The sequence below is a fragment of the Thermobia domestica genome, chromosome 17, assembly GCF_964235325.1.
Source record: "Thermobia domestica chromosome 17, izTheDome1.hap1.1, whole genome shotgun sequence".
Lineage (NCBI taxonomy): Eukaryota > Metazoa > Arthropoda > Insecta > Zygentoma > Lepismatidae > Thermobia > Thermobia domestica.
The window spans coordinates 6,899,034-6,921,668 of NC_137470.1; the positions used below are offsets into that span (position 1 = coordinate 6,899,034).

Consider the following 22,635-nt stretch of genomic DNA (forward strand, 5'->3'; position numbering starts at 1 on the left):
GTACAGAAATTCTCAGTTAGTTAAAATGGGTCTTCTTCGTTTTTTTTTCTCTGGTCTCTCTCATATTTATGCCTTCGTTTATTAGACTAGTTAAAATGATCCTTTTTTGCTTTTTCCTTTTGTTTGTTGAAGTTGACACAAATTATAAGTCCTTTGTTTATTTGAAAACTCCAAAATGGTACAATATTCCATTGTTTATTTGAGTAGTAAAATTCTGAACCAGTTAAAAATGACATTTCTCATTGGTACAAAATTGAATAGGTCACTTAAATTTATTCTTTCGTATATTAAGCTAGTTCATTTTTTTCTCGTTGGTATAAAAAGTAGAACATCGAAATTATGAACTTCTTAAAATGATCCTTCTTCGGGTTTTTCTGATTGATACAAAAATAGAACATTTCAGTAAGTTCAAAAGTTACATAATGGTCAATTTTCGTTTGTTTAAACAGTACATAATGAGCAAGTTAAAGTAGCTTTTCTTCTCTTTTCTAGTTGATACAAAAGAAAATAATCCACCTAATCTTCACTTCTTTTTTTTCTGGTTGGCATTCCTTCGTTTATTGAAGTAGTACAAAATGGTATAAAAGTCTGAGTTAGTTAAAATGAACCTTCTTCGGTTTTTTTGTTGATTTGAGTAGTACAAAATGACAATTCTCGTTGGTACAAAATTGAATAGGTCATTCAAATTTATCTTTTCATTTGTTTAAATAGTTAAAATGGTATATCTTTGCTTTTCTTCTGATTGGTACAAAAATAAAATAGACCACTGAAATTTGTTCCCTCTATTATTTGAATAGCACAAAAAAGGTATAAAATGACCCTTCTTTGATTTTCTTGTGATTGGTACAAAAAATAAAATTTCGTTTATTTGAGTAGTACAAAATTGTACAGAAATATTGAACTAGTTAAAACGGATCTTCTTCATTTTTTTTTCTGGTTCATACAAAGATAAATACTCCATCCAAATTTGAGTAAAATGGTCCATGTTCGCTTTCTCAAATTTAGCCCTTCGTTTTGCTTAAATAATACATAGCTAGTTAATACGGCATATCTTTGCTTTCTTTCTTGTTAATCCATTTGAATAGCCCAAAAAGGTACAGAAATTCTGTGCTCCTTTTATTTCTGTCTCATTAATACAAAAGTAAATAAGCCACTCAAAATTTATTCCTTCTTCACTTTTTTTTCTGCTTTGTACAAAATTGAATAGATCACACAACGTTATCTCAATATGTGGTTTCATTTACGAGATTGACTTTTGACTTCGATGACCATTATTTTTGAAACTTGTAGTAGTTGATGACCAATTACTAGATTTGGAAACACCACCTCGATACTTGGCTCCGTTTTCGAGTTTTGACCTTTGACCACGATGGTCATTATTTTGGAAACTTGTAGTAGTTGATGACCAATTACTATATGTGGAAACAGCACCTCGATATGTTGTTTCGTTTTCGAGTTATTAGGTTTTAAGTATTTTGACCTTTGACCTCGATGACCACTAATTTTGGGATATGTAGTACCTGATGACCAATTACTAAATGTGGAAACACCATCTCAATATGTGGCTCAGTTTTCGTGTTATTAGGTTTTAAGTATGTTGACCTTTGACCTCGATGGTCACTATTTTGGAACTTGTAGTAGTTGGTGGTCGATTACTAAATGTGGAAAGAGCACCTCAATATGTGGCTCCGTTTCTGTATTATTAGGTTTTAAGTATGTTGACCTTTGACCTCGATGATCATTATTTTGGAACTTGTAGTAGTTGATGACCAGTTACTAGATTTGGAAACAGCACCTCAATACGTTGCTTCGTTTTCGAGTTATTGGGTTTTAAGTATTTTGACCTTTGACCTCGATGGTCATTATTTTTGGAACTTGTAGTAGTTGATGACCAATTACTAAATGTGGTAACACCATCTCAGTATGTGGATCCTTTTTCGAGTTATTGGGTTTTAAGTATTTTGACCTTTGACCTCGATGGTCATTATTTTGGAACTTGTGGTACCTGATGACCAATTACTAGATTTGGAAACTCTATCTCAATATGTGTCTCCGTTTTCGAGTTTTGACCTTTGACCTCGATGGTCACTGTTTTGGAACTTGCACTAGTTGATGACCTATTACTAGATTTGGAAACAGCACCTCAATATTTGGCTCCGTTTTCGAGTTATTAGGTTTTAAGTATTTTGACCTTTGACCTCGATGGTCACTAATTTTGGGACATGTAGTACCTGATGACCTATTGCTAAATGTATGATATTCGTACTCAGCATGGTCGAAAACCCCCATATGCCGAGTTTCATCCAAATCGGTTCAAAGAACGTATCGAATCGCTATGTTACATAGGTATTCATTGTCTTAAAATAGGGGTTGAAAAAAAATGCTATGGTGAAATAGGGGTTGGAAAAGTAATCATAAAAGGGAATGAATACACCCCTAAAATGGAGGATGTTGTGTTTATTATCTGCTCTGCTATGTGTTCATAGTCTCAGTGTAATTTCTGCTATGTTAAAATAGGGGTTGGAAAATAAGCCATGTTCTTTTATTAGCTGTGCTATGTATTATCTGTTCTGCTGTGTGTTCATAGTCTCAGTGTAATTTCTGCTATGTTAAAATAAGGGTTGAAAAATATGCTCATAAAAGGGAACGAGTACACCCTTGCTATGTTACGTAGCCTTATGTTCTGCTATGTTAAAATAGTGCTATGTGTTATCAGCTCTTCTATGTGTTCGTAATCGTATGTGTTATCTCCTATGTTAAAATAGGGGTTGAAAAATATGCTCATAAAAGAGAATGAATACACCCTTGAAAAAGTGTTCATAAAAGGGTACGAGTCTTATGTGTTATCTGCTCTGCTGTGTGTTACGTAGTGTTATGTGTTATCTGTTCTTCTATGTGTTCGTAATCGTATGTGTTATCTCCTATGTTAAAATAGGGGTTGAAAAATATGCTCATAAAAGAGAATGAATACACCCTTGTTATGTTACGTACTCTTATGTGTTATCTGTTCTGCTGTGTGTTACGTAGTGTTATGTGTTACCTGCTGTGTTCGTAGGGGTTGGAAAATATGCTCATAAAAGGGAACGAGTTCACCCCCTAAAATGTGCTCGTAAAAGAGAACGAATACACCCCCTAAAAAGTGGTCATAAAAGGGAATAAATTCACCCCTAAAATGGAGGTCGTAAAAGACCGTGGGCTCACGGTGTACGATGCTCATTTTCCCAGGGGCTCCTGAATTGATTGATACTGAGCCAGATCGATCCATTTTCTACTACTTTCCATGTTTCTCGATCTCCAGCTTCCTCTTTTAACTTCCAATATTTTCTTCCATTTTTCAAACCATCGATCAGCTGTGTTCTTCCTATTCCTCGCATCCCTTCCATCTTTTTTTCTATGGCGGTGTGAAAAAGACAATTTCTTCACAAGATGTGTCCAGTCCAATTGATCTTCCTACGAAGGATGTTCGCTAGAAGCGTATCTTCTCTTCTATCCGTTTTAAAACATCATCGTTTGTTACTCTTTCTGTCCATTTTATCTTCTGTATCTTCTTCCAACACCACATTTTGAAGCGCTCTAAATATTTCTTCCCGAACTTCCGTAGTGTCCAAGTCTCTGAACCATACTTGTTTAATATATGCTTGGTGAAATATTGTTCAAGGAAATCGAGTGGCATTGTGATATGTGGAATGCGAACGAGGTACTAATATACAGTAGTCCGGAATTGTGAAACTTGTAATGACAAAATACTGATGATAAAAAGCAAGAAACATGATAAAAATTGGAAACGAGTGACACTGATTAATAGCGTAAGGGGGAGTAAGCTTCTCTTTTGTGTTGACATTTTTAGGAAAGTTCACTTCAAAAAATCACCAGTATTCTTATTGTAAATTATTATAAAGGTTTCTTTTTTTTTTTTTCTATTTCGAGCGATGAAAGAAGAGGAGAAAGTATGGTGATCGTGAAAAAATAAATCGAATTCGATATCTCAACGGATTTACATATCTCATGTCCCATAAATATCCTAAAAGTGATTTTTCGACATCTGTCCGTCTGTTCGTCCTGATGTACACTCGTCTAGAGGCCATACCATTCGACGTATCTGAACCAAATTTTATGTTTGAATGTGATTCTCCCGAGGAGGGGGGAGGGGTTCGAATTTTCTTCCTACCCCGAAAAATAATTGTAGTTTACGAAAGGATGACAATTAAAAATTGCGATTTTCTCAGAAACGGCTCCAACGATTTTCATATTTCAAAAGTAAATATTTCATTGATAACGTGAAAGTATGGCATAACTCATTTGACCTGAAAAAGTCTGTAAGAGGTGGAGAGGAGGGTATTTCATTAATAATTCTATAATTACTTGTTTTGAAAAAATTCACGAGAGAGAGTTTACTTTCGTTTTTTTTTTTTTTTTTGTTTTTTTTTAACAGTATTTTGTCTAAAACGACTCAGGTGATTTACTTCATATTTTGTATTAAAAAAAAAACTTTATTACTGTTCCTATGATGTTGCGAAATCGCTTCCATGAGAATATCCACAAGGTAGTTTACTCTTGGAGATGAGTTTGGCAGTTTCGTGAAATAACTTACAGCTGTTGCAATTCTGTTTATATTGTGTAAACAAATATATTATTAATAACCATAACATACGGCATAAGTCATTTTTTATGGAAAAATCTACAAGGGGTGGTTTACTTTTGTTGGTGAGTTTTCTTTTGGCGAAGTTTTGCGAGAACGTCTTATTTTCTTCGTATTTCACCAGAAAATGTTTCATTAATAACTGCAGAATATGATTTTGTAAAGAATTGGAGTACTGCAGTGACCCGTACTTTTTTTTTCTAAATTTGTCCGTATGCCTTTCAGCGACATCTTGTAATCTTCAGTACGAATCCTTTAAGGATTACGAATTAGATTTCTGGGCTTTCGGCACCTATGGCCATGTTAGCCCATCACTAGGATTAGGATTAGGAATTAGATTTCTGGGCTTTCGGCATCTAAGGCCATATTAGCCCATCACTAGGATTAGGATTAGGAATTAGATTTCTGGGCTTTCGGCACCTATGGCCATGTTAGCCCATCACTAGGATTAGGATTAGGAATTAGATTTCTGGGCTTTCGGCACATATGGCCATATTAGCCCATCACTAGGATTAGGATTAGGAATTAGATTTCTGGGCTTTCGGCACCTATGGCCATGTTAGCCCATCACTAGGATTAGGATTAGGAATTAGATTTCTGGGCTTTCGGCACCTATGGCCATGTTAGCCCATCACTAGGATTAGGATTAGGAATTAGATTTCTGGGCTTTCGGCATCTAAGGCCATATTAGCCCATCACTAGGATTAGGATTAGGAATTAGATTTCTGGGCTTTCGGCACCTATGGCCATGTTAGCCCATCACTAGGATTAGGATTAGGAATTAGATTTCTGGGCTTTCGGCACCTATGGCCATATTAGTCTGTCATGTGTGAGGGTGACGTTCCTCGGAGAATTGGGAAGGAAGAAAAGAATGAAGAAGGTAGGAAGAGACCTGGAACCATTATGTTAGATACCATCCCGGCATTTGCCTGGTATGAATGAGGAAAACCCCACTCAGAATAGCTGGCCTAAAAAGCTTTTACACTTTTTCGACCGAGTGTCCCCACCGGGAATCGAATCCGGAACAACTCGTACCAAACTCGACGAATCTCTTAGGAAATTCTTATGTTTTTAGTAAGTCTTCTCGGACTATCAGCCAGGTGAATGTATTGTCACCCGACTTTTTGAATGGAAACATTGCATTTATCTTCAGGCATTGTATTGAAGAGACCGGAGATATGGACATGGTGACTATGGGACATATATATGGTGACTACTTAGGGGCAGAGCAATGAAGGAGGGCTTGTGTTTGGCTGAAGAATACTGGCTCCTGATTGGCTGTTGTTGCTAGGAGAAATGGCTTTGTTGAATGTCTTTTTGTTCCTGAAAAGGGCCGACCAGATGGGGCTGAAATGAAACCCGTTGTCTCTATTGAGACTGTTCCTTTCACGTGAGATAGCAGTGGCTTCCTTTATTGTTCTGTCCCAAAAATTGCTTCACATGGCTACTAAGGTAGTATTTGTAAAACCAATTCTGTGTCCAAGCTGTATGTTATATTCTCCTAGTCCTGACTTTTCGGGGTGCTGAAGTATTATGTAGCTGTTCTGTTCTTTGCATCGTTGTTCAATTGTACGTCCAGTCTGTCCTATATATGCTCTGCCACATTCACATGGTATACGCTATACACCAGGAGTGCGCAGGCGAAAGTCTTCTTTCAGTTATTTGAGTAATGATCTGATGTTGGCTGGCCGATGAAAGCCAATACGGTAGTACGTTACTTTGTGGAGTCGCATCATCGATAACGTTCCAAAACTGTAGAAAAGTTGTTATAATGCCGAGGTAAACTGTCTGTGATTTATTACTGGAGATTCCATAAAAAGATGGCTCGTCATCCTTGAGTTTAAACCCAAGTTAAAAAAAAAAAAAATAAATAAAAGCACATGATGGAAATAGTGAAGTACATTAATGCTTCAAGAAGGTTCTTTTAAAGTAAATTCGGGATTTTGTTTCTCGTCAACAAGTATAATAATTTTTCTACAGTGCAGAAATGTTACCGGCAGTGTGAGTCCAGAAAGAAACGTTAAAATTCTTTGAAGTATTGGTACTGAAGGTTCGATGTCATTGAAAGGTATGGATAAGATAAATACAACGGGTGCGTAGGTGACTTCACTATGCATCTTATCAGTTCACGAAGTAGCATTTTATGATGAAGTGCAGATGCGATTTTGCTTAGTGTGAATTACTTTTACATTATACGAGGAGGAGTCTGAAAGTAAGTTTTCCTAGGAGATTGTGGACAGAGGTGGGGATCCAAGACCAAAAAATAGCATGTGACATTAAAGATCAGATGTGCCTTTATTTTTCCACATAAAGAACCATTGAGACATTTGTCATACCCGTTTATAAGCTTCAAAAACCCTTCCGGGGTTCTGCATATGGAAGAGGCGTGGAGCAGCTTCTGAGACTTCAGCATTGCTTCCAAAGCGCCTGTCGCAGAGTCTTCTTCAAAGCCGGAAACAGATGGAAGTCACTGGGTTCGAGATCAGGACTGTACGGCGGATGGGAAAGGCACTCCTATCCAAGAGTTGCGATATGGTTTTGCGTTGCCGCCGCTGAGTGTTGTCTCCCCTCACATTGTCATCCAACAACAGAATACTGGATGTAAGAAGGCAGGCCGCTTGTTCCGTACCGCCTCTTTCAATTTCGACAGGGGTGACAGCAGCGACGAAATACGCTAGTTGTCGCCCGGAGCAAGAACTCGCCTTAGCGCCCCCTGACCAACCAAACCAAAACGCTGCCCCAAATATTTGCCCAATTTTGCGCCCTCCCAATCCAGCGCCCGGGGCACAAGCCCGTTTGCCCCACCTAGTTACGTCACTGGGTGACAGTACCGCGTGGCAGTGATGGTTCCGACCTCCAAAAACTCCAGCAACAACACCCGTTGGGCGTCCCAAAACACTGAGTAGCACTTCGCGTATGCGCTGCGACAGCACCATCTGCAGTATCGCGGGCGAACGATATCCACTTGTGCCTGGGTGTATTGCGCGTGCAATCGCTTCTTGTTTCCCCCATTTCTGTTTGCTTTCCTAGAGAAAACGAGAAGAGAAAATTATTTTCGGACTCCCGCTCATAGTAAAAATGTAAATATTGTCGTTCTCGCAAAAGTCGATAAGTCCTAAATATTAGTTTTGAGATATAGCTGTTTTACGGTAAAATTTGAAACCATCGCTAAAATCGGTTTGACAATATTAATTAATGTCAATATACTCTTTATGTTCTTTCTAGTTTTGCACTAGTCACTTTTCACTATTAATAGATTCAAGGAGCTAGTGAATTCTAATAGAACGATAACAATATATCCCTTGAATGTTACTACCTGTTGTTTAGATAAAGTATAAAAAAGTAAAAATAGTTTATTTGTTCATATTAACCTTAGTTCCTGTTCTACAGGAAGTTGCAAAGATCAAATGATGAACTCCAGGAACAAGTTGAAGGATTGCAGGTGCAAGTGGAGCATTTACAAACGAGGTAAACCATATTCGTGCATTTTAAAGGCTTTTCTCTTATCTAGTTAACTTTTTAGTGTTACTGCTTATTTTTTAGATAAGGAAGCTTAATTTCCTGTAGTGATGGTGACGGGCAATTAACCAAAGGAAGTTCAGATCTTTAAGTGATTGTGTTCCACTATATAAAGAGGATGTGGAGATAATCTGTTGTGAGGTCCTTTCCGACTAGTAGTATGTAGAACTTCCGTAAACAATATCGTGTAGAGAGGTGTATGTTCACATAAGATTCGGTTAGTACAGTTACGTAGCCAAAGGGGGTCCTGAGCCCCACCCTTCGAAACCAGAAATGGAGAAAAAAAAGGAAGGATGAAACAAAAAGTGTTAAAAATAAAAAGCTACAGCAAGCGTTTGATTACTCTTTCTTGTGAGCAGCTTTATGCGGAGAAAACGGGGGATAAAGTTAAAAATGGATATTATTGTAACTGAGCATTCCGAATTTCATCTAGCTTCATGCTAATCCTATGGACTACAAATGACGATCGATAAATCAGCTCTATTAGATAGACACTTTAGTACAACTTAAGGACTGCCTGCAATCATCAGTAATATGAGTCTGGCAATATAGATTCCAGTTACACTTGTTAAAGAAATTTCCAGTTTCGCGGCATCACTAATCCATTTTATAGGATGTCTTTACTGCCGAAAGAGATCTCATTGTTATCCTTAACGAGGAAGGAACGTAGATATTGTAAAATCTTTCTCAATGTATATATATATTTTTTTTAAATTTTTATATTCTTTTTACTCGAGATTTCTTCATAGTTTGTTATTAAAATACTAACATATCCTCATTTTATTGCCCTAACAAACCAATATATGTTGCCAGTAAAATTGTTTAGATTAATTGAACCCCAGGTGTGATATCACAGTATTTCATGTCACGTCCCCCTCCCATTACGAAATCCCGGTTAAACGAACCAATATATGCTGTCACTAAAATAATTTACATTAATTGAGCCACAGGTGTGTTAATCACAGTATTTCATGTCACGCCCTCCCCTTACGAAATCCTGACTACGTACCTGGTTAGCGACAGTCATCACTAGACAATTTTGAAATGGTTCTTAGCAGAATCTATGTTTTTTTGCAACAATGTTAACTGTGCGAGATGTTTTAGAAAGACTAGTAAACATCAAATTAAAAACACGTGATTAGAACAGGCACAAAGCGACTGTTGAGCCTTTAGCAGTTCGTCGACGGAATGAGAGAAAGGGTGAAAAGTGGAAAATGAAAGGGAGAAGAGGTTTGGTTGTATGGCACTGTCCACCTGCTTTTTTGAATATTTATGTCAAAAGAGTTTCAGCGTAGGCACGTAAAAGTGTGAACAAGTGTGAACAAAAGCACTGTAGGCAGATAATAGAGGCACAAAGCTTTGAAACCGTGAATGGATCTCGATAGGGTGTATAAGACAGAGAAAAAAATACTAGTGTAACAGGTCGAATTGTAGTCATTTTGAAATAGAAAGAAATATAAGTAAAAAGCTAGTACTCACCGGAAACGAAAGAATTGCTTGAACTAGCGCTTTTGAAAAACACAGTTTACATCATCAGCTTAAAACAGTTCAAAATGAATTTAAAACATGGAAAAGAAATTCGGATGGTAAATAAATAAATAAATAAATAAATAAAATGTCAAACAAAGGTTCCTCGCCACTTACTTATTACTGTTTGTGTTTCCTTCCAACCAACGGAAATACGTGATAACAATACCACTCCGAATTGCATTTAAGTCTCCTCTGTCTAAATTAAGTATAGGTCTCTCCTTATGAATATAGTAGGCTGCACTTAGAGAGAGACCTGCACTTAATGTAGACAGAAGAGACTTAAGTGCAATTTGGAGTGGTATTGTTATCACGTATTTCCGTTGGTTGGAAGGAAACAGTGAACAGTGATCAGTAATGGCGAGGAATGTACTGATCTTTGTTACACAAGAAGTTACGTGCTTCGTATTTTTTTATTTTTTTATTTTATTTATTTTTTTACCCATCCATATTTCTTTTCCATGTTTTAAGTTCATTTCGAACTGTTTTAAGTTGATAAACTGTGTTTTCCAAAAGCACTACTTAAAGGAATTCTTTGGTTTGCAGTGAGTACTAGGTTTTTACTTATTTTTCTTTCTAAATATAATCAGCGCTTGCAATATACAGTGACACTTTGAAATACTTTGAAAATAATATTTATTTCGTGGAGAATGAACTTTTCAAGTGCTCTGCTGAGTAGCTGAGTAGTACAGGTATACGATCCTCAGTGGTAATATAGATTCGTAATTAAATTGGGTGTCTTGTCTGATTGTGTGGAAAAGGAACGCCAAACTTCAAATAAATTCTCAGTAGATTGAGAGAGACAAGTGTTTGAAATAGGCGACTTAAGTATTTTTGTAACATATATGAAGAGCCGTACGTAAGTTTCATCTGCTTAAATAAAGGCAAAATAGAAACAAGCTACATTTACTAGAATGCAGGATGATCCACTATTCTGTGCCTATTTTTAGTACACTATAAATGTATCATTAGTGAAGTTACATGGTTGCTTTCAATTGTATAATGTACTACCGTCCTTGCCATTACATACTGCAACGTGGGCGCCAGCATTAGTAACACACCATAGCAGGCGAAGTCCGGCATTCATGATAGGCTAAACTGTTGCAACATATCACTTGGCACGGATTCACACTTCTCCTTAGTCACGCTTCCGAAGTGTCCAAATCATGTGGCTTTGTGGCATACATTTTCTCTTTCAAGTACTTCCAGAGAAAGAAATCCTATGTAGTCAAGTTTGGCCACTCAACGTTTCCGCGTCCGATAACGTAGCCTCTGAAAGTGAAGAGGGGCACCATCATGCATAAAGTGCCCATTGTCCCCATCGTGTTCACGCTTTATGAAATGGCAAGGACTATAAAACATACAATTGAAAGCAACCATGTAGTAAGAAAAGCTACATATTATTTTATTATAGGCAACCAACATTTCTTTGCTGCTGTGCAGGTTGCATACAAGCTAGGGGATATCTATATTTTGTACGAGATATGGATAGCCACCGTTAACGTTATTGTTATCCGTTAAGATGGTAACGGATTGCCTCCTTTAACCAACTCGGCCGAGATAATTGCAGAAACAAATGTGTATATATCCTTTAGTTATAAGCAACCACCATTTCTTTGTTACTGTGCAGATTGCATAGAAGCTAGGGAATGTTTAAAGGGGATACGGGTAGCTACCATTAAAGTCTTCGTTACCAGTGAAAATATTAAAAATCCTCTTTTATTCAAGAGTTGTTGTATGAAGTAACGGACGGATGGGTGCGGTATTAACATTACAATCTTAGAAGGCTCACTGCCGTTGTTCTAATAAGAGTTAGTGAGCACATTGTAATAATAAAAACTACATATTTATTACGGGCAACCACCATTTCTTTGTTGCTGTGCAGGCTGCATAGAAGCTAGGGAATATTTATATTTTACACAGAATATAGATAGCAAGCATTATTCACCGTTACTCGTGAAGATATTAACGGATTTTATAGTAGCAACAAAAATGAGAACAGTCTATTGGCAGCAAATATCAGTGTTGAGTGTACAATGTTGTTTCACAAAATTGCTACTAAACATTACCATAGGTAGTTAAAATTGTCCAAATTTACTGTAACAGTTTTAAAAAATCCTCGTGGTTACATCCCGTCTGGAAAATACAAAAATGGTAATACTCCACAAGTCTTTGTGTGAGTGCCACTCTTACTGCAATTACCTTGATCCTATACGTATATTCGTATATATTCAGATGTTTTTCTTTCTTAATTCGCATGATACAACACAACGAGTATGAACAAGCACTTGCCTTAACTAACGCACACTATAGGCACTCTTTATTCTTTTTTCAGGCTAAGTCTTCCATCTGAACAAAATTCTTCACCAACCGCTTGAGGGACTTGATTCACTAACATTATCTTTTAAACAAAAACCAAATTTTTAATTTATTTAGTTGGAATTTTTAACCTACTTCTTAAATGGTGTGGAGTCTTATCTCTTTGGTGGCTGGCTTCATTTTGCAGGAGGATTGATGGAAACAAAACACTGTGTGAGTTTATAATTGTTGTGTGTTTCGTTGTATTGTCACGTAGATGTAGAAGTGTAAGTAATGTAGAAATGCTGTAATGTTGAATTGGTTTCTATAAGAGTAATATCTTTTAGTTTAAAGTACCATCGCCAGAGAGTTAATATAAACGGTAACAATGAAAGCTTTTAGATACAGGATAGATACTATGTGACTTCTATACTACAAGATCTACCACAGCCACTGCGGCACCCGTTAGAATAAGGATTATAAGTCGTGATGAAATTTTGGATGAGGGTCTTGTAGAAAAGCATATTGATTATTTGGAACTTGGATTCCATTAATATACCATTAACGTAGAACAGAGGCGGTAACAGTGTGAGCCACGAGGCATAGAAGAAAATTCATATGGTCTTCTAGAAAGGAAAAACGATAGATGAAGAACTGTAAACCGCCACACAGTCCATATCCACTGCTATATTAATGGAATATAGGCTTAAAATAATCAGTTTGTTCTTTCATCTAACCTTCATCCATCAGTGGTAGAGCGTTCACCTCTGGTGCTTGGGATCCCGGGTTCGATCCCAGCCCCCGCCAAGTGAACTTTGTGGTGGACAAACACCGTGTGCGTGGGTTTTCTAGGGGTTCTCCCGTTTCCTCCCACTCTATTCATTCCACCATTTTCATTCATTACTCATCATCACCGTCTCCTTTACCCTAACCGGCATAACCGTGGGACGCAAAACTCAAAGACTTCATTTTTTTAACCTTCATCCAATATTTCGTTCTACTGTTATGATCCTTTTCAAATCATTTTGACAATTTTTCGGGCGTCCTACAACTCCAAAATGGTGCATTTATGTTGATCTATAGTGTTTTTTATGCTTTCGTGGGAGGGTTAATTTCCCAAAAACTTTTTCGTGTTATTTCCGAAGTCCCTGTGTTTCAAAATGTCTCATGTGCAGCTGATACGTTCTTCCACCCGCTTTAACCATTTACAAACGTTTGTACAATTATTGTTGAGACACACCTGCACGCAAATCGTAAAAAATCATCCCATGGAAGTCCTCTCTTGCCAACTTCATTTATCTACTGTTGTACAAAATCAATTCGACTTGTTCCAGACACATCAGCTATCACTTGTGCTGTTCTGTCACATTCCACAGTCTACTGACTGTAAAATCTGCACGGCCAACGCGTCCCAGGCGACTTCAAAGAAAGCGGAGCACCATTGAATTAACCCATATATTTCTTTGTTACATGAAAGTATTTCAGCAAGTCCTTCAAGTTGAGGGTGGTCTTCCGGTTCATCTAGTGAAAAAAGAAAAACTTGCAATTTTTCATTCTCTTGCTCACTGAACTCTACCTCAGTGCAGTGACAGTACCTGTGTTTTTTTTTTATTTTTGAGTTTTACGTTATAATTACTTTTTCTTTGTTACGTCTGTTTTCGTTGTTTATTTTTTGTTATTTTGTTCATACAGCTGATCGGTACTTTAGAAAACATGAGGAGACTTTGAGATACAAACCAAGTAATTTCCCACGCAATTTGCTGCGCATGAGCCTTCAAATCCAGAACAACTCAGCACCAGGAGTTCTGGAGAGTCGAACGAAAGACATGAACTTCAAGTAAGCGAAGTCAAGCATCTGTATGCAACGTACACAACTTATGCTCAAAGAAATGATTTGAAATGGTCCAATTTCCAAAACAGCTAAAAATTTGAAGTTAGACAGAAAAATGGTGTGAAAAATTAAACACAGAGATCCAGTAACGATAGAAGAGAAGAAGAATGGAAGAATGAAATTTAATAAATGGATAATTTTTTATGTGGTTTAATTAGGAGAGAAATTTATCAATTTCATAGCAGAGGACAATCGCCAACTGTGGGTGAACTACTGAAATAATTGAAAGCAGTATCTAGCTTCTCCTATGAGGAATAGCACTCCTAGAGCTTCTCAAGAAACTTATATTTTGTTTTCGCCGTCTTGAAAGAGAAATCTAGTAATAGAATCGGCTACGATTGTGACTTGGCAATAGCGGTACCTGTACAGTCTAAATGAACTTTAGTCAGGAGGCTATAGTATGTTTTTTTTTTCTTTCTTTCTTAAAAACCTGAATGAGACTTGATATGACACTCATGATGTTATGCGGAAAGGTTTAGGTGACGACACCTGTAATCGTATTTTGAAATCGCAGTCAGCGCATCGTGCTCCCAGAGGCGGATCTAGAAGTTAAAAACTGGGGGGACCAGCCAGAACCCAGGCTATGATAGATATATCATCAGCTTACTATAAACTTACAAAAATATATAAGTAATAGGTTCAATTATTTTTGTCACTCAAAAAACTGGGGGGCTAGCCCCCACTTGCCCCGTGCTACATCCGCCTCTGCGTGCTCCATGCAGGAAGTAGTGAGGGGTGGATTCCAAATTAACTCTATATATCGGCTAAATGCATTCGTCACTCCAAAACAGATAGCCATGACTAAATGATGGCGCAAATTTTTGGAAATTGTTTAGTGAAAAATCTAAACATGAAGTGTGAACAGTGCCAACTATCATTCTCGTGTACTGATGAAAACTTGTTCAGTGAAGAGGAAATTAGAGGACATTGAGCATTCTTTTCTTTTCTTTTATTTTATTTTCTTTCTTTCTTTCTTTCTTTATTTTTTAATAATTCTGATTGCAATTAATCCATACACTGTACATTGTATGTACTGGGCTTTATCAAAATTAATTTACAGATCGCAATCGCATTTGAAAGAAACGCGGCAACACTTAAATCACTGAGAAACGTATCGTGTCTCGGATTGTGTACTTCGATCAGGGACTGGGAATGTAGTATTCATAACATTTCCACTTGGTACGTGCAGCACTTGTCGATAATAACCGGGCGACTATCGCAGACAACAGCGAGAAGAAAATAAGAATTGTTATTGTCATTCAATTATAATTATTAAGAATTTCATTATTATTATTATTATTATTATTATTATTATTATTATTATTATTATTATTATTATTATTATTGAAAGTGTTTATGTATTCCAGTTATAAGAAGATATATGATTTAAAAATGTTATTAATAGATATCAGAAAACAAATGCTATCCGCTAATTATTTTCAGTTATGCTTCTTACGAATCCAAATTAAATTAGCGGCAAACAACCATGTCCTTTACCGAAGCTTATGCACGACACTCTCGGCTTCTAGTGAAAAAATATATAGCGTACTTAGATCGTTACTGTTACGGCCCCGCGTACCGTAGTCGCAAACACTGTCGCCTTTGGTGAAAGCGGTCCCACGTTCAATTTCCTGTGGGGCACTCAGTCGGAAAGGTGTAAAAGCCGTTTCAAGTTAGCCATCCTGAATGAGGGTCTTCTTGGGTTTTCCTCATTAGCACCAAGCAAATGTCGGGATGGTACCTAACAGGAAGGCCCTAGGCCGATTTCTTCTTTCCTCCCCAATTCCCCGGGCAGAGTGATCGCCGAAGGACGTCATCCGGGCTAAATGGCCATAGATGCTGAAAGCCCAGAAATCTAATTCCTAATTCTAAGTGACGAGCTAAAATGGTCATAGATACAGAAAGCCTAAAAATATAATTCCGAATCACAATCCTTAAGTCATTATGGAGACAAATATCCTTATTAGTGTCGTTTTCATTAAACCATAATAATTCATTAAATATTTAGTGGAGCAACACACAAATTAGAAACACTAACAAGTAATATTTAACGTTTGAATCAGAATGGTTCATACTTGAATCATTATGATGTTGGACAGAAAGTTGTAACTGAATTAGCACAAGTCAAAAGAAGAGGAAGGGTAACTGTTTTATAAATTTTTACAGTTAAGATATTGATGAACGTCATAACAAGAATTTTAGAAATGGTCCAAAATATGCATCAAAAGATTGCGATCTTGGCCAATAATTAGTTTTTGGATCAAAGGTCACAAAAGTTTGGAACGGCTCCTAAATTGAGATTTCGTATTTTCTACGGAATAAGCACATCATACTTAGTTAAGTGATAGTTTGGGTGTGGCTACACTATATGTAGTTCTCCAGATATAAGGCGTAGAAGAAAATGTTTGATTGAAATATATTGGATCTTTTGATCCAAAAAAATGTTAATTTTGTAACTTGTTCAAAGATGTCATTGCAAATTGTTTCGTGTGTCTATTGAATGCATCAAATACCTAAAGTAAATTGATGTTTTTGATGTGTAGTTGTTGAGTGAACTTTAGTAAGGATCATCTGTGAACTTGAACTGACTTATACACTTTTGTTTTTGTTGGACAGGTTACGAAACTCCAGTTCGACTCTTCTCTCGCACAGAAGTTCGTCATTTCTCCCGGATGAAGCCAGCGATGATGATAACGACTACTGAAGTTTCAGTGCCTTTCATAGGAATCAACAAATGCAGACGCGTGTGGAAAAGTTTTTGTTGTAAGTCAAGCTGATTGTGATCTGTTCATTTTTTGAAAGTAGTTTCACTGCCTTACTTGCACATAAAAGACGAATAATGGGAAGTTCGGGTTGGTTAAATGAAGTGAAACATAGGATTCCTTACACACACAACTTGTAGGCGTAGACTAGCAGCAAAATATCTGCTTTACAGGACAATAAATATTTTTTTTTTGTGCAAACCTGAAAGAAGTTTATTTGAAAAGTAATAATGCCTTGCATCAACGTGCATTTCGTTTTATTTATTTTTCGAAACATATATTTCCGAATTCTCATGACATTCTAGCTTTTCGTCTGTAATGGTTAGTGGTTGTTTTGGAGACTTTTCTGATATGTCTGCTGTAGCTTTGCTTAGAGTCAGTGTCTCTTAATTGTCCCGTAGAACACGGCAAGAGTTAGTTCTGTTCAGTGTGGTTCTGCAAGATCTCGTAGCTCAAAATAACAGTAACAAAATTCAGGGGATTCAGAACTGACAGGGCATCCCAGGAAGTGTCAATAAGAATTTGTAGAGCAAAGATAAGGGATTCGTAACCTGAGTTGCTTAATAATTAAACCTGACTATGACGTCGAACACGAATCTACTACGCTTGGTCTCGACGACAGAGCCAGTCTTGAGCTACTCTCCATGTACCCTAAAGACATTATCCGTATATACTTTAAAACCTTTCCTCAGGCGTGTCTTGTGCATGAAGCACTCACCGCTTACATGGCCAGCCGTATATGATACATTGAACACCTAAAACTGGGCAGGCAGCCCTATCCAGAATTGACTGCACTCCGATTGTGTTAGAACGTAATTGAAGTGCGTCGATAAACCGTCTGGCTGTGAGCAAGGAGTCATCATATAGGAAGGCATTGGAGACAGCCGACCTCCGGAAGTACTCCATGCCCTTTCTTTGGGATTCCAGGCTGGTCCATCTCTCTACGAACTCCCCCTCCTCCTCCTCCTCTCTCTCTCTCTCTCGCTCGCTTTCTCTTTCCTGCGAAGCCTACTCCAGCTTTTCGATGGAAAGCTGCTCTGTAATATTCTTCCTCCCAAACTGCTCCACCTTGTTACGGAGACCTATCTTCAATGGCAGGTAACCAATTATCAGGTCGCTGCCATCTAACAGCTTAAGCCAATTACTGGCAACCAAAAATTATTCGCTCTACGATGCAGATAGCTAATGCACCGTCCTTCCACCGAGCGTGTAAGAGGTAATCTGTGGTGGAGCTTGGGAGATGCAGTATCTGCTTAACGAAATTCCTGATTTGGTCACACGCTCTAAGAGCTGTGATACCCATTTCCGCAACTATCCGTTGATAATACAACCTTAGTAGCAGGTACTGTGAGAGTAGAGTCAGATTTTGGGAAAGCTTAAGCCGAAATCTACTTAGTCTCCGCATAAGAAGAGACAAATAGTCTACATCATAATGCGAGAATCTCTAAAATTGTAAACAAGCAACCCAAGTACTTAAACACCTCATTTTCACACCTACTCTGGGAATCCTCTCATCTTCTATAAACTTTAGGGTCCGTAGAATACCAAGCCTCACTAATTGATATCACTGCGAACGACCTGCACTTGGGTACAGAAAGGGCTATATCCAATGAAGATAGAAACTCGTGTACTACCGCGAGCACCCGCAGAGGTCAGCCAACTGACCCATACGCCTAGGGCAGGTCGTCTGCATAAGCCAAACATCCTATCAGTGATCATCAACTTTGAATCCGCTTGAAATCCTATCAAGATGTCTTAGGAGTTCATCGAGAATGATATTGAAAAGAAGATAACTAAAAGTATCGCCCTGGTTGACTCTCCTCTTAATTTCAAGGTTTACTTGGTGATTCTCGATGGATATAATGTTACCTTCGTAAAGCGAGCACATAAAACTTACAAAAGTCTCAGGGAACCCTCTACTCTTGAGCGCCCTGAGAATAATAGCCTTGTGAGGCATCGTATCGAAAGCATTTTTGACATTCAGTACGTAAAGTGCACCATCGTTGCTCTTAGCTATCCTGATACTCTCTCCGCGTAAAAGTCCCTTTTGCGCTCTGTGAAATCTTTCCGTATCTTGCAAGCGGCGCGCCAGTAAGAGTCTGCATTAGGATGGAGCTAATCGTTATGAGCCTCCAGTTGAGAATGAGGACCGTTTTGTGCTGCCTCCACGCGCTCGGTATCTTATCTGATTTCAGGATTGCGTTGAACAGCCCCATAAGCAAATACGGCTCACCTCTCCCAAAAGGTCACTATTTCGCAATCTACCTGGCCCTGGGACTATAATTTCTTACTTTAGCCGTTCTCGCCTTCAACTCCCTCGAACTAATGAAGGTGCACAGACGGTTTCTATTCCCTGATTCTATTTCAGTGAAGTCAAACTCACACTTGCCCACAACGGACCACAATTTGTCATAGAGTGCCTGATATCTGTTCAATCAAATAGCCTCTCACTCTTTCCTCGATAATTCTATCCACCAAGGCCCAAGGGTCTTTAGTGAATGACCTTTTCGTATCGGCGTACTCACATGCCTTACGCAATTTCGATTTAGCTTTAGTTTTGATCCCGTGCGACCTACTCTTGTCTTCTCGGCTTCTTTCGGATAGAATAGTCCACTGACGACAAAAAGTGGACTATCTTATCATGCTATCGTTCGAACTTTCCGCTTCCAGGTCCCGATCATCACCACTTATAAAACGTTCTATCTCCAAGAGGAGGTCCCAAGCGTGGATTATAAGCGCTTCGAGGGATGACATAATTTCCCGAAGCAGCGGCTACTTCCATAAAGGGCTTTTTTTAAGTGTCGTCTCCTGGTTATCCGAGCTCACCTTGGGATCTTCAGATAATCCACAATTGAGATAAAACTGTATTGAAAAGCCTGATCGATGATTCCCATTAAGGAGCTCGCCAGGGTCGCTACGGCGCTTCTCAGCTCTTGTTCCTCGAGGTTCTCCTCTTCTAATTGACCATGAAGCCTCTGAATAACCAACTCTTTCAGAGCCAAGTTTGTTTCCAGCCACTCGTAATCCTTCTCCAACATATTCAGATTCGAGCTGACTTCGCTCTGTACTGAGACCTTAATCTGTGGTTTCTTTCTTTCCGTAGCTTCGCATATCTTGTTTTTTCCTTCCGCAGTGAGTCTTTTTCTGCATTGAGATCTGTGATCTGAGCTTCAAAATGTTCATAGCGTCTCATGTCCCTATGTATTTCCTCATCATGTTCCGCGAGCAGATTTTGCTTCGCCTGCTAGTCTTTTCTCAAATCGTCATCCTCGCTGCTCAAGCACGTAGAGGTTTCTTCCATGTTGGTAGCTTCCATTAGGAGTCTATTATTCCAAATTGTAATAAATTCGTCAACTAGAGTGTCTAAGGTGGCTTGCTGTAGTGCAGATCTGTCTAAGTTGGGTTCAGGTCTCGGTCAGACGCTCGATACAACCTCATACCTGACCGCTCAACTGAGAGGAGCTACTAACCTCTGACCTCGACCTTTTGAGACATCGCACTTTTGTCGAGTCTGGGATTACTCCCTACGCGAAAATTTTCTCGTTTTAAGATGGATTTCGTCAATTGTTTTACCTTCGAATGTCTTTGCCGCCAGAAAGTTTATATTTGGATCTCCTGCATGCCGTTTACAAATAGTTACCAAGATGGCGAGCTCCTCGTTGGTCTGAAACTGGTGAATTCGACTTCTTCGCCAGGTCGTCTTTTGTCAGGTTCGGCAGAATGATTACTTCTCATGGCCTCATTGCTCCAACTATTCTTCATCTTCCCAGGGCACTTCGGTACGTGACAGGTAATTGCATTAAATTTAAGAAAAGTTCTTTATGCATGACTTTGAGAAAATCCCTCCTGGTAAGCCCCATGATTTTGTCATCAAATGAGGGGTATCTATTTTTTTTTTTAATACGAGAAAATTAATTACTTCTCGACCTTAGAAAGGTTATTTAAGAACGTTTGAAAACAAATATCGTTAAGAATAAAGGAATTTTGCATGTGATAAATGGATTTAACTCGGTCTTCAGCTCAACAAGAGTGATTCATTGTTACATTTGTGAATTAATAATAATAATAATAATAATAATAATAATAATAATAATAATAATAATAATAATAATAAAAGAGGATGTTAAAGATTTTGCCTAACAGTTTGAATAAAATGAAGTTGGTTTACCGTTTTCGAATTTGACAAGATTTCTTCGGGTCTCAGTCTTGAAGAAAACCATTTTGAGGTCATTGTGTAAAAGGCTTATGGAACTTAGCAAATTCTTGTACCTTGCATCAGCTATATCTTGAGATCAGAAGTCTGTCTTTGAAATATTTCTCTGTTTCGTGCAAAGAATAGGTATTTCTTCTAGTTAATAAATCAGTAAGAATTGACGAGACCGATTGCCTAAAGGCACTTGTTTATACAGAATGAAAAAAAAAAAAAATACATGAGTGGACTAAGATTCTAACCCGGTCTCGTGCTTACTGTGCCGGTGTGTTAGCCACTATACTACTCAGTCCGATTCCTGAAGAGCCATACGTTTTATCACTCTTGAAATCATTCGCTCAGAGCACATGAACTGTGCCACAATTCCATGTGTGCTTTGCAATTCCGTGTGTGTGTAGATTATAGAACACCTGTAACATTTGAATCATAAATTGTATATAATAAATAGAAGATGGTCTGAGTAACTGAGCACCGCTTTCAAGATTAATAGGGAGCGAACTGGGTAGTGCAGTGGTTAAAACACCGGCACGACAAGCTGGGGAGTTCGGGTTCAAATCTCAGTCTAGTCGTTCATTTTCTTTTACTTTCTGGCCTTTGGCGTGGGTGGCCCGGGTTCGATTCCCGGCGGGAGCTCATGTGGTTCGGATTCCACGTTAATCAGTAGGTCCACGTCTCATATAGCCTTGCTGCTGAACGGGACGTTAAACTCAAATTCAACTCAACTCTTTTACTTTCTGTATATCATTGAATTCGCAGTTATATAAAAAATGGTTCGAAACAAAATCAGTTATTTGCTTCATTTATCATACTGAAAAAGACATCTGTAGAGTTTACATCGTCAGTACAGCTTTAACTTGCTTTAAATTTTTATTTACGTATTACTTACGGTGGTTTTAAGGGTTCATAAATACATTTAATTTGTCATGCTCCACAAGTCGTAAGTCAAACCCTCCAGACTAATGTGTGTTTTAAGAGCCTACAGTTTTTTCTTTTTTAATTTAATTTTATTTATTACAGATCACAATCAGACTGACATTTGATGCACGCAGTGTGCCTCTATTCATTATTTGGGAGAAAGAGCAAGTTGTGTGTGTTTGTGTGTGCCTGTGTCACTACCTCAGTTACTGTAGGTCATTTTTTTTAAAATTGCGTGTACATACATTTGTGCAAATTACGTATGCAGAGAACTTGTGCACTACACTGAATTTGTGTGCATTTTTTCATCATTCCGTGACTGTGATTATGTACTAAGGTTAAAAGAAAAGTGGAATATGGAGTAATAACATAGGCAATAAATAATTTTATCATTAAAGAGTGCAGTTATTATTCTTAGACAATTTTACCTGTTATACTATGAGTTTTAGGGTTCCAAACCATGCTGTGTATCAGTACAGGGACACACTCATTGGGGAAGGTTTACTGGGTCCGGGCTAGAGGTCTGCACGGGCTCGGGCCTACAAAACATAGATCACTTCTGGTTCGGGCCGTAAATTTTTAAACATATAACTATATTTTTCGGGCCTAACTTTATAAATATACTGTACAACGATATTTATCGGGCCGTTCTTTCTGGAGAACATTCAAAGCACAAGTACAAAATTAAATCTCTAATTAGTGTAAATGAAAATACAGTTTTGCGGTAATTATTAAGTTTCTGTAATTCGAGCTTATTTCGGGTTCTTTGATTATCACAGGGGTTCGGGTCGGGCTCCGGCCTAAAAGCTAAAAACATATTTCGGACTCGGGTTGGTCCTTACATTATAAATTCAAGGGCCGGGTCGGGCTCGGC

The 22,635-nt window shown here is 38.1% G+C and overlaps 1 protein-coding gene across 4 annotated transcripts in view; it reads left to right on the plus strand.

Annotated features, from left to right (window-relative positions):
* The window catches only part of LOC145674668 (coiled-coil domain-containing protein 102A), a 93,810-nt gene extending 71,652 nt beyond the window's left edge, over positions 1-22,158 (plus strand). For 2 of the 4 annotated variants that reach the window (XM_081744893.1, XM_081744895.1), the window contains exons 8-9: positions 8,030-8,107; positions 16,491-22,158. In XM_081744893.1, the coding sequence (XP_081601019.1) occupies positions 8,030-8,107; positions 16,491-16,578 (166 nt within the window). In that variant the 3' untranslated portion in view covers positions 16,579-22,158. Of the gene's footprint in view, positions 1-8,029; positions 8,108-12,020; positions 12,218-16,490 lie in introns of all 4 variants that reach the window. The other 2 variants (XR_014129012.1, XR_014129011.1) reach the window with 2 other exon arrangements.
* The last annotated feature ends 477 nt before the right edge of the window (positions 22,159-22,635 follow it).